This window comes from Entelurus aequoreus, linkage group LG12 (genome assembly GCF_033978785.1).
Source record: "Entelurus aequoreus isolate RoL-2023_Sb linkage group LG12, RoL_Eaeq_v1.1, whole genome shotgun sequence".
Classification (NCBI taxonomy): domain Eukaryota; kingdom Metazoa; phylum Chordata; class Actinopteri; order Syngnathiformes; family Syngnathidae; genus Entelurus; species Entelurus aequoreus.
The window spans coordinates 70,797,814-70,810,313 of record NC_084742.1 but is presented as its reverse complement, the minus strand read 5'-3'; the positions used below and the strand labels follow the sequence as shown (position 1 = coordinate 70,810,313).

At 43.8% G+C, this 12,500-nt stretch overlaps 1 protein-coding gene across 1 annotated transcript in view; it reads left to right on the top strand.

Annotated features, from left to right (window-relative positions):
• grm8a (glutamate receptor, metabotropic 8a) overlaps positions 1-12,500 on the top strand; it is a 474,494-nt gene that overhangs the window by 364,609 nt on the left and 97,385 nt on the right. Inside the window, 1 exon segment of the mRNA XM_062066580.1 lies at positions 1,253-1,390. Coding sequence (XP_061922564.1) covers positions 1,253-1,390 — 138 coding nt within the window.

Here is a 12,500-nt window from a genome sequence, read left to right as displayed (position 1 = left end):
CCCGAAACTGCCTTCTTGTTTCCTTCCGTGAGCTGTCAATAGGATTTTGCAGCCGCGTGCGTTGAGTCTAAGTATTACCCAGCGAGTGCATTGGAATGTTAAATCCAGAAGATACCTCGTGGTCCTCCCCGATCATGGCAGATAGGTCTTTATTGTCATTGCACAAGTACAACAAAACTTTGTTTTCAGCACAAACCCCTTCAAGATTAGACAAACAAACTGTGTACAGGGTTACAGAACAGGAATGCTGATGGGAAAAAGGTAAAACGCTGGGGAAAAAGATGAGTAAAAAAATACAATCTAGACTGGGCTCCTAAGGGGGCCTAGTCTGGAGTGGGGAAAAACCTCCATGCCATGCACACATAAACATGTTACATTTAATCATGACAAAGTCGCAACAGAGGGGCGGGGAGTTGGGGCCCTGGAGGTCGACTGCTGCTATGAAGCGCTACCAGCTGACCATCACCCCGAGGGGAAACAAGCGGTGGTGAAGGGGGGGGCAATTGTCTTGGGTGTGATGATGTAATGTTTTGTAGACTGAGGCCGATCTGCAAAAGTTCGACTCCAGGTGTCGTTGAGGAGGGAGGGAGGTCAAAAGCGTCCATCATTGAGGTGTCCACGGGGGTGTTTTTCAGAACAGCCTGTTCCTGTTGTTCACAGCGTCAAGGCCATTCGAGGGAGTCAAATCATAGATTAGGATGTTTGTTTTCCGCGAGCAGACAAAACAATGACTTGTCTGTTCCATTCGTCCATGCTGGGTGCTCTCAAATTCAATTAAATGTTCCTTTTCAGCGAGCTTCTCCATGATGTGATCCATCTTGCGATTCAGTTCAGAAATCGCCACAGTCTGTGTTCCCACAGCCGGGCCCAAACCACGCATTGCGACGAACAGCCTTTGGGCTCCTTGAGTGGCTGCCATCTTCTTACGAATTTGACGATACACCAAAGCAATGCCCAGCCCAATCAGCAGGTGCCCCGCGATCACGGTTCCAAATAGGTAGATGTCTTCCACGTCCTCGATGGCAAGGACTGAGAGGCACATGATTCTCCAATTATCCCAGCATTTATCTCTCACGTACCCCGGAGCAATGGTTCCATCAGGGCAGTCAGGCTCCCCCGTCGAAAAGATTTTGTCAAATTGCGTCGAGAGTCCAGCATGTAGTTCTTGTCCAAACACTAAATAACTTCAAAGGCATGACAAGTCGGCCCGATTTTATCCACGCCGTTAATACTCCGATGTTCCCTTTTCCAGCGTTTGACCGATATTTCCGGAGCCGCTCCCTCTCGAACAACAGAAGGAACGTCTGGTTCGCCGAATTCTGGGAGGAGAACTTCAACTGCAAGCTGGGCATGCACGGCAAACGCCCCGGCAGTCTGAAGAAATGCACAGGTAGGACCCGCAACATCCATCACACGGAACCCAGCTGTAAAAAAAAGTACACACTGAACCGTTACGGCGTACTAAAAATACTAAGACACGTGCGCTTTTTTCCCTCTATAAATACTGCATGCGTGTCTGTTTTTTTTTTTTTTTTTGCCGCTCACAGCTTGTTATTGGTGACAAAGCCAAGCAGCGGAACTGAGGTGTGTGTTTACAAGGTGCAAATGTGTGTCCCAGCGTGTGATTACAGGTGCCTGTGTGACTTAAAGCAGTGAAATTACTTTTATGACTCACCGGAAAGAAAAAAGCATAAATCTCGCGTGTGTGTGTGTGTGTGTGTGTGTGTGTGTGTGTGTGTGTGTGTGTGTGTGTGTGTGTGTGTGTGTGTGTGTGTGTGTGTGTGTGTGTGTGTGTGTGTGTGTGTGTGTGTGTGTGTGTGTGTGTGTGTGTGTGTGTGTGTGTGTGTTTTCTTGTATTTCTACTCTTCTTGAGATATCAACAAGGAAAGGTACCTTCCATATGAGGACCGGTGAACAAGTTGGGACCGAAGTCATGGTCCCGATACGGAAAACCATTGCATCTAATAGAAAGCCAATTACTGTGAACATTGCTCCAAAGTCAGGATTTTTTTGTTGATTTAGTGTGCGTACAAAAGTAAACATTGACAGGTGCAAATGATTTCTTTCTGTTTCTCGTAAAATTATAAATGTTTTATGTAAAATGGGGACATTTGTCATTTAAAATTCTGACTTTTATCACAATATTGCCAATTTTTTTGTTTTTGTAAAATAGTGACATGTTTTGAGTAAAATTATGATTTTTGTCATCATGTTTGCCAAGTAAAATTCTGATTATTATTATATTTCAGTTTTCTTCTAAACTTTTGACTTTTGTCGAGTAGAATTACGACTCTTTTCATACAATTGCCAAAATGTTAAGCTTTTCTTGTAAGATTGCGACTGTTATTGAGTAAAATTCCAACTTTCATCATAATATTGCAAAAATGTTCAGTTTTTCTTGTAAAATTCTGACTTGCGTTGAGTAAAATGACGACTTTTATTATAATACGTTTTTTCTTGTGAAATGGTGACCTTTTTCTTGTGAAATTCCAACTAATTTTTTCACAACAAGCTTTTTTATATTTGCATAGTATGTATATATTATTAATGTTGTAAATACAAATCTTTATATATCTAGAAAGGGTGGTCCTAAAGAGATAGGCTTTTTTCGGAGGTCTCAAGAAGGTAACAGTAAAATAATTTGTGTGTGTGTTCTTGTATTTCTACTCTTCTTGAGATATCAACAAGGAAAAGTACCTTCCATATGAGGACCGGTGAACAAGTTGGGACCGAAGTCATGGTCCCGATATGGAAAACCATTGCATCTAATAGAATGCCAAATACTAGAGTCTGTGAACATTGTTCCAAAGTCATGATTTTTTTGTTGATTTAATGTGCGTACAAAAGTAAACATTGACAGGTGCAAATGATTTCTTTCTGTTTCTCGTAAAATTATAAATGTTTTATGTAAAATGGGGACATTTGTCATTTAAAATTCTGACTTTTATCACAATATTGCCAATTTTTTTGTTTTTGTAAAATAGTGACATGTTTTGAGTAAAATTATGACTTTTGTCATCATGTTTGCCAAGTAAAATTCTGATTATTATTATATTTCAGTTTTCTTCTAAACTTTTGACTTTTGTCGAGTAGAATTACGACTCTTTTCATACAATTGCCAAAATGTTAAGCTTTTCTTGTAAGATTGCGACTGTTGTTGAGTAAAATTCCAACTTTCATCATAATATTGCAAAAATTTTCAGTTTTTCTTGTAAAATTCTGACTTGCGTTGAGTAAAATGACGACTTTTATTATAATACGTTTTTTCTTGTGAAATGGTGACCTTTTTCTTGTGAAATTCCAACTAATTTTTTCACAACAAGCTTTTTTATATTTGCATAGTATGTATATATTATTAATGTTGTAAATACAAATCTTTATATATCTAGAAAGGGTGGTCCTAAAGAGGTAGGCATTTTCCGGAGGTCTCAAGAAGGTAACAAATATAAGAATTTGTGTGTGTGTTCTTGTATTTCTACTCTTCTTGAGATATCAACAAGGAAAAGTACCTTCCATATGAGGACCGGTGAACAAGTTGGGACCGAAATCATGGTCCCAATACGGAAAACCATTGCATCTAATAGAAAGCCAAATACTAGAGTCTGTGAACATTGCTCCAAAGTCAGGATTTTTTTGTTGATTTAATGTGCGTACAAAAAGTAAACATTGACAGGTGGAAAGGACTTCTTTCTGTTTCTCGTAAAATTATAACTTATTTATGCAAAATGGGGATATACATATATATAGTCATATAAAATTCTGACATTTCTGTCAATATGGCCAATTTTTTTGTATGTGTAAAATAGTGACATATTTTGAGTAAATTTATGACTTTTGTCATAATTTTTGCCTAATAAAATTCATATTATTTTTATAATAACGGCAACATTTTATAGTTTTCTTATAAAATTGTGACTTTTGCCGAGTAAAATTACGACTGTTTTCACAAAATTGCCAAAATGTTAAGCTTTTCTTGTAAAATTGCGACTGTTATTGAGTAAAATTCCAATTTTCATCATAACATTGCACAAATGTTCAGTTTTTCTTGTAAAATTTTGACTTGCGTTGAGTAAAATTACGACATTTATTATAATACGGTTTTTCTTTTGAAATTGTGACCTTTTTCTTGTGAAATTCCAACTAATTTGTTCACAACAAGCTTTTTTATATTTGCATAGTATGTATATATTATTAATGTTGTAAATACAAATCTTTATTTATCTAGAAAGGGTGGTCCTAAAGAGGTACGCATTTTTCGGAGGGCTCAAGACAGTAACAAATACAAGAATGTGTTTGTGTTCTTGTATTTGTACCCTTCTTGAGACATCAACAAGGTAAAGTAGCTTCCATATGAGGACCGGTGAACAAGTAAGAACCAAAATCATGGTCCCGATACGGAAAACCATTGCATCTAATAGAGAGCCAGATACTAGAGTCTGAGAACATTGCTCCAAAGTCAGGATATATTTGTTGATTTAATGTGCATACGAAAGTAAACAATGACAGGTGCAAAGGCAGCAATATACGATAAAACAAGACGGCAGCTGAAGAAGGACTTCCCTATTCATCTCCGAAAAAACCCGCCAGGGGAACAGCTGATTTTACGACTTACCAACGAAAGACAACCCGCGTCCCATATGTGACCATAGGGTGAACTAAGATTATAGTGGCCATTAACAGTTAGCTTCTACAGCTGGGTTGCCCAAAGTGCGGTGGTCTGTGGTCCGTGACTCATTTGTCATCGGCCTTAAGTACATTACAAAAAACAAAAAATAGTGATCTCATTTGCACCCCCTGGTGGTGAACTCTATCAAAATGAGGGTGGTCCCAAAAAGGAGGGATTTTTCTAATTGACTGTGTGTCGCTTTTAAAAGTGATCCCCCTCTGGTCAACATATGAAATAACAAGTGTGTGTAAAAAAATTGAAGTGCTCTCCCTTTGGCCAACATATGTAACAACAAGTGGGTGTACGAAATAGAAATGCGCCCCCTTTGGCCAAAATGAATTACAAAAAATAATAAGAAGAAGAAAATATGTATATAGAGACTGTAATAACGAAGTAAATTGTTAAAAAATAATAATGAAAAAATAAATAACTAAAAGCTTACATTTTTTTGTATTTGCATATTTTGTATATATTATTAATGTTGTAAATACAAAGCTTTATTTATCTAGAAAGGGTGGTCCTAAAGAGGTTGGCATTTTTCGAAGGTCTCAAGAAGGTAGTAAATACAAAAAAGTGTGTGTGTGTGTGTGTGTGTGTGTGTGTGTGTGTGTGTGTGTGTGTGTGTGTGTGTGTGTGTGTGTGTGTGTGTGTGTGTGTGTGTGTGTGTGTGTGTGTGTGTGTGTGTGTGTGTGTGTGTGTGTGTGTGTGTGTGTGAGTCACAGCGGGTATCCCCTGCCCGACACCTGCCATCAGTTCACATAATTAGCTTTGTAAGGCCGGCGACTCTCATTGACCATCCATTACATGCAGTGGCATTTGCGCAAGTGGGGTGGACCCCGGAGCCCATTAATTCCGAGTGGCAAGGTCGGCGACCTCCGAGTCGTCCGCGTGGCGAAAGACAATCGGTGCAGCGGCCCCCGCCGTGCAAGGTCGCCACACACCTGAGGGGAAGAACGCGGGAACGGGCACGGTGATGATTATTGTGCGTGATCAACTTTTTCCAAGCAAATTAAAGGAGGAGCGTGCCGATAAACGACAACAGATGCAGGGAAATGAAACTAAAGCTCCTATAATCCATAGTGGATCTAACATGATAGTGTGAGAGTCCAGTCCATAGTGGATCTAACATGATAGTGTGAGAGTCCAGTCCATAGTGGATCTAACATGATGGTGTGAGAGTCCAGTCCATAGTGGATCTAACATGATAGTGTGAGAGTCCAGTCCATAGTGGATCTAACATGATAGTGTGAGAGTCCAGTCCATAGTGGATCTAACATAATAGTGTGAGAGTCCAGTCCATAGTGGATCTAACATGATAGTGTGAGAGTCCAGTCCATAGTGGATCTAACATGATAGTGTGAGAGTCCAGTCCATAGTGGATCTAACATGATGGTGTGAGAGTCCAGTCCATAGTGGATCTAACATGATAGTGTGAGAGTCCAGTCCATAGTGGATCTAACATGATAGTGTGAGAGTCCAGTCCATAGTGGATCTAACATAATAGTGTGAGAGTCCAGTCCATAGTGGATCTAACATGATAGTGTGAGAGTCCAGTCCATAGTGGATCTAACATAATAGTGTGAGAGTCCAGTCCATAGTGGATCTAACATAATAGTGTGAGAGTCCAGTCCATAGTGGATCTAACATAATATTGTGAGAGTCCAGTCCATAGTGGGGCCAGCAGGAGACCATCTCGAACGGAGACGGGTCAGCAGTGCAGAGATGTCCCCAACCGATGCACAGGCTAGTGGTCCACCCCGGGTCCCGACTCTAGACAGCCAGCACTTCATCCATGGCCACCGGGCCTGTGTCCCCCCTTCCACAAGGGAGAGGGGGGCAGAGGAGCAAAGAAAAGAAACGTGTGACCCGGCGCTGCTGGCTTCTTGACGCCGGAGCACAGTGCAGGTTTTATAAGTGGCACAGCAGCGTTTAATCGGCGGATGTCAGCGTTCCATGCAAATGTGTCTTTAATGGATTCATAAATCAACCTTCAACCTGGAATCTCCACTCCTCAGCACGTTGTTGAGGCAAGTTCCAGCCGTGCTCCCGTCTGGAGGGCCGCGTGTTGGCGAAGGAAATACCTCCGCCGTGAGGGATGCACTCAGGTGCTCCGCTGGCGGCTGCAAATCAAGCATGCGCTTGCAAGCCGGACGCTGTGAAAGCATGATGGAGGGACACGTGTTCCTTAAGCCTACACGCTGTCTTTTGTTACCTGCGGCATACGTGAAGGAGTGATACGATGAAGGAGTGATGCGATGAAGGAGTGATGCGATGAAGGACTGATGCGATGAAGGAGTGATGCGATGGAGTGATGCGATGAAGGAGTGATGCGATGGAGTGATGCGTTGAAGGAGTGATGCGATGGAGTGATGCGATGAAGGAGTGATGCGATGAAGGAGTGATGCGATGAAGGAGTGATGCGATGGAGTGATGCGATGGAGTGATGCAATGAAGGAGTGATGCGATGGAGTGATGCGATGAAGGAGTGATGCGATGAAGGAGTGATGCGATGGAGTGATGCGTTGAAGGAGTGATGCGATGAAGGAGTGATGCGATGGAGTGATGCGATGAAGGAGTGATGCGATGAAGGACTGATGCGATGAAGGAGTGATGCGATGGAGTGATGCGATGAAGGAGTGATGCGATGGAGTGATGCGATGGAGTGATGCAATGAAGGAGTGATGCGATGGAGTGATGCGATGAAGGAGTGATGCGATGAAGGAGTGATGCGATGGAGTGATGCGTTGAAGGAGTGATGCGATGAAGGAGTGATGCGATGGAGTGATGCGATGAAGGAGTGATGCGATGAAGGACTGATGCGATGAAGGAGTGATGCGATGGAGTGATGCGATGAAGGAGTGATGCGATGGAGTGATGCGTTGAAGGAGTGATGCAATGGAGTGATGCGATGAAGGAGTGATGCGACGAAGGAGTGATGCGACGAAGGAGTGATGCGATGAAGGAGTGATGCAATGAAGGAGTGATGCGATGGAGTGATGCGATGAAGGAGTGATGCGATGGAGTGATGCGATGGAGTGATGCGTTGAAGGAGTGATGCGATGGAGTGATGCGATGAAGGAGTGATGCGATGAAGGAGTGATGCGATGGAGTGATGCGATGGAGTGATGCGATGAAGGAGTGATGCGATGGAGTGATGCGATGGAGTGATGCGATGGAGTGATGCGATGAAGGAGTGATGCGATGGAGTGATGCGATGAAGGACTGATGCGATGAAGGAGTGATGCGATGGAGTGATGCGATGAAGGAGTGATGCGATGGAGTGATGCGTTGAAGGAGTGATGCGATGGAGTGATGCGATGAAGGAGTGATGCGATGAAGGAGTGATGCGATGAAGGAGTGATGCGATGGAGTGATGCGATGGAGTGATGCAATGAAGGAGTGATGCGATGGAGTGATGCGATGAAGGAGTGATGCGATGAAGGAGTGATGCGATGGAGTGATGCGTTGAAGGAGTGATGCGATGAAGGAGTGATGCGATGGAGTGATGCGATGAAGGACTGATGCGATGAAGGAGTGATGCGATGGAGTGATGCGATGAAGGAGTGATGCGATGGAGTGATGCGATGGAGTGATGCAATGAAGGAGTGATGCGATGGAGTGATGCGATGAAGGAGTGATGCGATGAAGGAGTGATGCGATGGAGTGATGCGTTGAAGGAGTGATGCGATGAAGGAGTGATGCGATGGAGTGATGCGATGAAGGAGTGATGCGATGAAGGACTGATGCGATGAAGGAGTGATGCGATGGAGTGATGCGATGAAGGAGTGATGCGATGGAGTGATGCGTTGAAGGAGTGATGCAATGGAGTGATGCGATGAAGGAGTGATGCGACGAAGGAGTGATGCGACGAAGGAGTGATGCGATGAAGGAGTGATGCAATGAAGGAGTGATGCGATGGAGTGATGCGATGAAGGAGTGATGCGATGGAGTGATGCGATGGAGTGATGCGTTGAAGGAGTGATGCGATGGAGTGATGCGATGAAGGAGTGATGCGATGAAGGAGTGATGCGATGGAGTGATGCGATGGAGTGATGCGATGAAGGAGTGATGCGATGGAGTGATGCGATGGAGTGATGCGATGGAGTGATGCGATGAAGGAGTGATGCGATGAAGGAGTGATGCGATGAAGGAGTGATGCGATGGAGTGATGCGATGGAGTGATGCGATGAAGGAGTGATGCGATGAAGGAGTGATGCGATGGAGTGATGCGATGGAGTGATGCGATGGAGTGATGCGATGGAGTGATGCGATGAAGGAGTGATGCGATGAAGGAGTGATGCGATGAAGGAGTGATGCGATGAAGGAGTGATGCGATGGAGTGATGCGATGGAGTGATGCGATGAAGGAGTGATGCGATGAAGGAGTGATGCGATGAAGGAGTGATGCGATGAATGAGTGATGCGATGAAGGAGTGATGCGATGGAGTGATGCGATGGAGTGATGCGATGAAGGAGTGATGCGATGAAGGAGTGATGCGATGAAGGAGTGATGCGATGGAGTGATGCGATGGAGTGATGCGATGAAGGAGTGATGCGATGAAGGAGTGATGCGATGGAGTGATGCGATGGAGTGATGCGATGAAGGAGTGATGCGATGAAGGAGTGATGCGATGAAGGAGTGATGCGATGGAGTGATGCGATGGAGTGATGCGATGAAGGAGTGATGCGATGAAGGAGTGATGCGATGGAGTGATGCGATGAAGGAGTGATGCGATGAAGGAGTGATGCGATGAATGAGTGATGCGATGAAGGAGTGATGCGATGAAGGAGTGATGCGATGGAGTGATGCGATGAAGGAGTGATGCGATGAAGGAGTGATGCGATGAAGGAGTGATGCGATGGAGTGATGCGATGAAGGAGTGATGCGATGAAGGAGTGATGCGATGGAGTGATGCGATGAAGGAGTGATGCGATGAAGGAGTGATGCGATGGAGTGATGCGATGGAGTGATGCGATGGAGTGATGCGATGAAGGAGTGATGCGATGAAGGAGTGATGCGATGGAGTGATGCGATGGAGTGATGCGATGAAGGAGTGATGCGATGAAGGAGTGATGCGATGAAGGAGTGATGCGATGGAGTGATGCGATGGAGTGATGCGATGGAGTGATGCGATGGAGTGATGCGATGGAGTGATGCGATGAAGGAGTGATGCGATGAAGGAGTGATGCGATGGAGTGATGCGATGAAGGAGTGATGCGATGGAGTGATGCGATGGAGTGATGCGATGGAGTGATGCGATGGAGTGATGCGATGGAGTGATGCGATGAAGGAGTGATGCGATGGAGTGATGCGATGAAGGAGTGATGCGATGGAGTGATGCGATGGAGTGATGCGATGGAGTGATGCGATGGAGTGATGCGATGGAGTGATGCGATGGAGTGATGCGATGGAGTGATGCGATGGAGTGATGCGATGAAGGAGTGATGCGATGAAGGAGTGCGGAACACGCCTGGACGCAGCTAGCATGTGCACACACATGTCTCACTGAGTGCTTTGTAGTCGCAGCGCATCGCCATTGATCTCCGCAGCCGGACTAAGAAGGGATGTGAGGATGCAGACTCACAAACATCTTGGTACAACAGATACGATTATTGTGGATGCCAACTAGGGTTGCAAAATTCCGGGAATAGTCAAAGTTGGGAACTTTCCATGGGAATTAACGGGAAATTAATGGGAATAAACATTGAATGCAACATGTTAGATCTACGGACTGGACTCTCACACTATTATGTTAGATCCACTACGGACTGGACTCTCACTATTATGTTAGATCCACTATGGACTGGACTCTCACTATTATGTTAGATCCACTATGGACTGGACTCTCACTATTATGTTAGATCCACTATGGACTGGACTCTCACTATTATGTTAGATCCACTATGGACTGGACTCTCACTATTATGTTAGATCCACTATGGACTGGACTCTCACTATTATGTTAGATCCACTATGGACTGGACTCTCACTATTATGTTAGATCCACTATGGACTGGACTCTCACTATTATGTTAGATCCACTATGGACTGGACTCTCACTATTATGTTAGATCCACTATGGACTGGACTCTCACTATTATGTTAGATCCACTATGGACTGGACTCTCACACTATTATGTTAGATCCACTATGGACTGGACTCTCACTATTATGTTAGATCCACTATGGACTGGACTCTCACTATTATGTTAGATCCACTATGGACTGGACTCTCACACTATTATGTTAGATCCACTATGGACTGGACTCTCACTATTATGTTAGATCCACTATGGACTGGACTCTCACTATTATGTTGGATCCACTATGGACTGGACTCTCACTATTATGTTAGATCCACTATGGACTGGACTCTCACACTATTATGTTAGATCCACTATGGACTGGACTCTCACTATTATGTTAGATCCACTATGGACTGGACTCTCACACTATTATGTTAGATCCACTATGGACTGGACTCTCACTATTATGTTAGATCCACTATGGACTGGACTCTCACACTATTATGTTAGATCCACTATGGACTGGACTCTCACACTATTATGTTAGATCCACTATAGACTGGACTCTCACTATTATGTTAGATCCACTATGGACTGGACTCTCACACTATTATGTTAGATCCACTATGGACTGGACTCTCACTATTATGTTAGATCCACTATGGACTGGACTCTCACACTATTATGTGAGATCCACTATGGACTGGACTCTCACTATTATGTTAGATCCACTATGGACTGGACTCTCACTATTATGTTAGATCCACTATGGACTGGACTCTCACTATTATGTTAGATCCACTATGGACTGGACTCTCACACTATTATGTTAGATCCACTATGGACTGGACTCTCACTATTATGTTAGATCCACTATGGACTGGACTCTCACTATTATGTTAGATCCACTATGGACTGGACTCTCACTATTATGTTGGATCCACTATGGACTGGACTCTCATTATTATGTTAGATCCACTATGGACTGGACTCTCACTATTATGTTAGAGCCACTATGGACTGGACTCTCACTATTATGTTAGATCCACTATGGACTGGACTCTCACTATTATGTTAGATCCACTACGGACTGGACTCTCACAATATTATGTTAGATCCACTACGGACTGGACTCTCACTATTATGTTAGATCCACTATGGACTGGACTCTCACACTATTATGTTAGATCCACTACGGACTGGACTCTCACTATTATGTTAGATCCACTACGGACTGGACTCTCACTATTATGTTAGATCCACTATGGACTGGACTCTCACTATTATGTTAGATCCACTACGGACTGGACTCTCACTATTATGTTAGATCCACTATGGACTGGACTCTCACACTATTATGTTAGATCCACTACGGACTGGACTCTCACTATTATGTTAGATCCACTACGGACTGGACTCTCACTATTATGTTAGATCCACTATGGACTGGACTCTCACTATTATGTTAGATCCACTACGGACTGGACTCTCACAATATTATGTTAGATCCACTACGGACTGGACTCTCACTATTATGTTAGATCCACTATGGACTGGACTCTCACACTATTATGTTAGATCCACTACGGACTGGACTCTCACTATTATGTTAGATCCACTACGGACTGGACTCTCACTATTATGTTAGATCCACTATGGACTGGACTCTCACTAGTATGTTAGTGAGATCCCCTCCAAAGTTTCTCACTGTCCCATTGGGTTGAGTTTTTCCTTGCCCTGATGTGGGATCTGAGCCGAGGATGTCGTTGTGGCTTGTGCAGCCCTTTGAGACACTCGTGGTTTAGGGC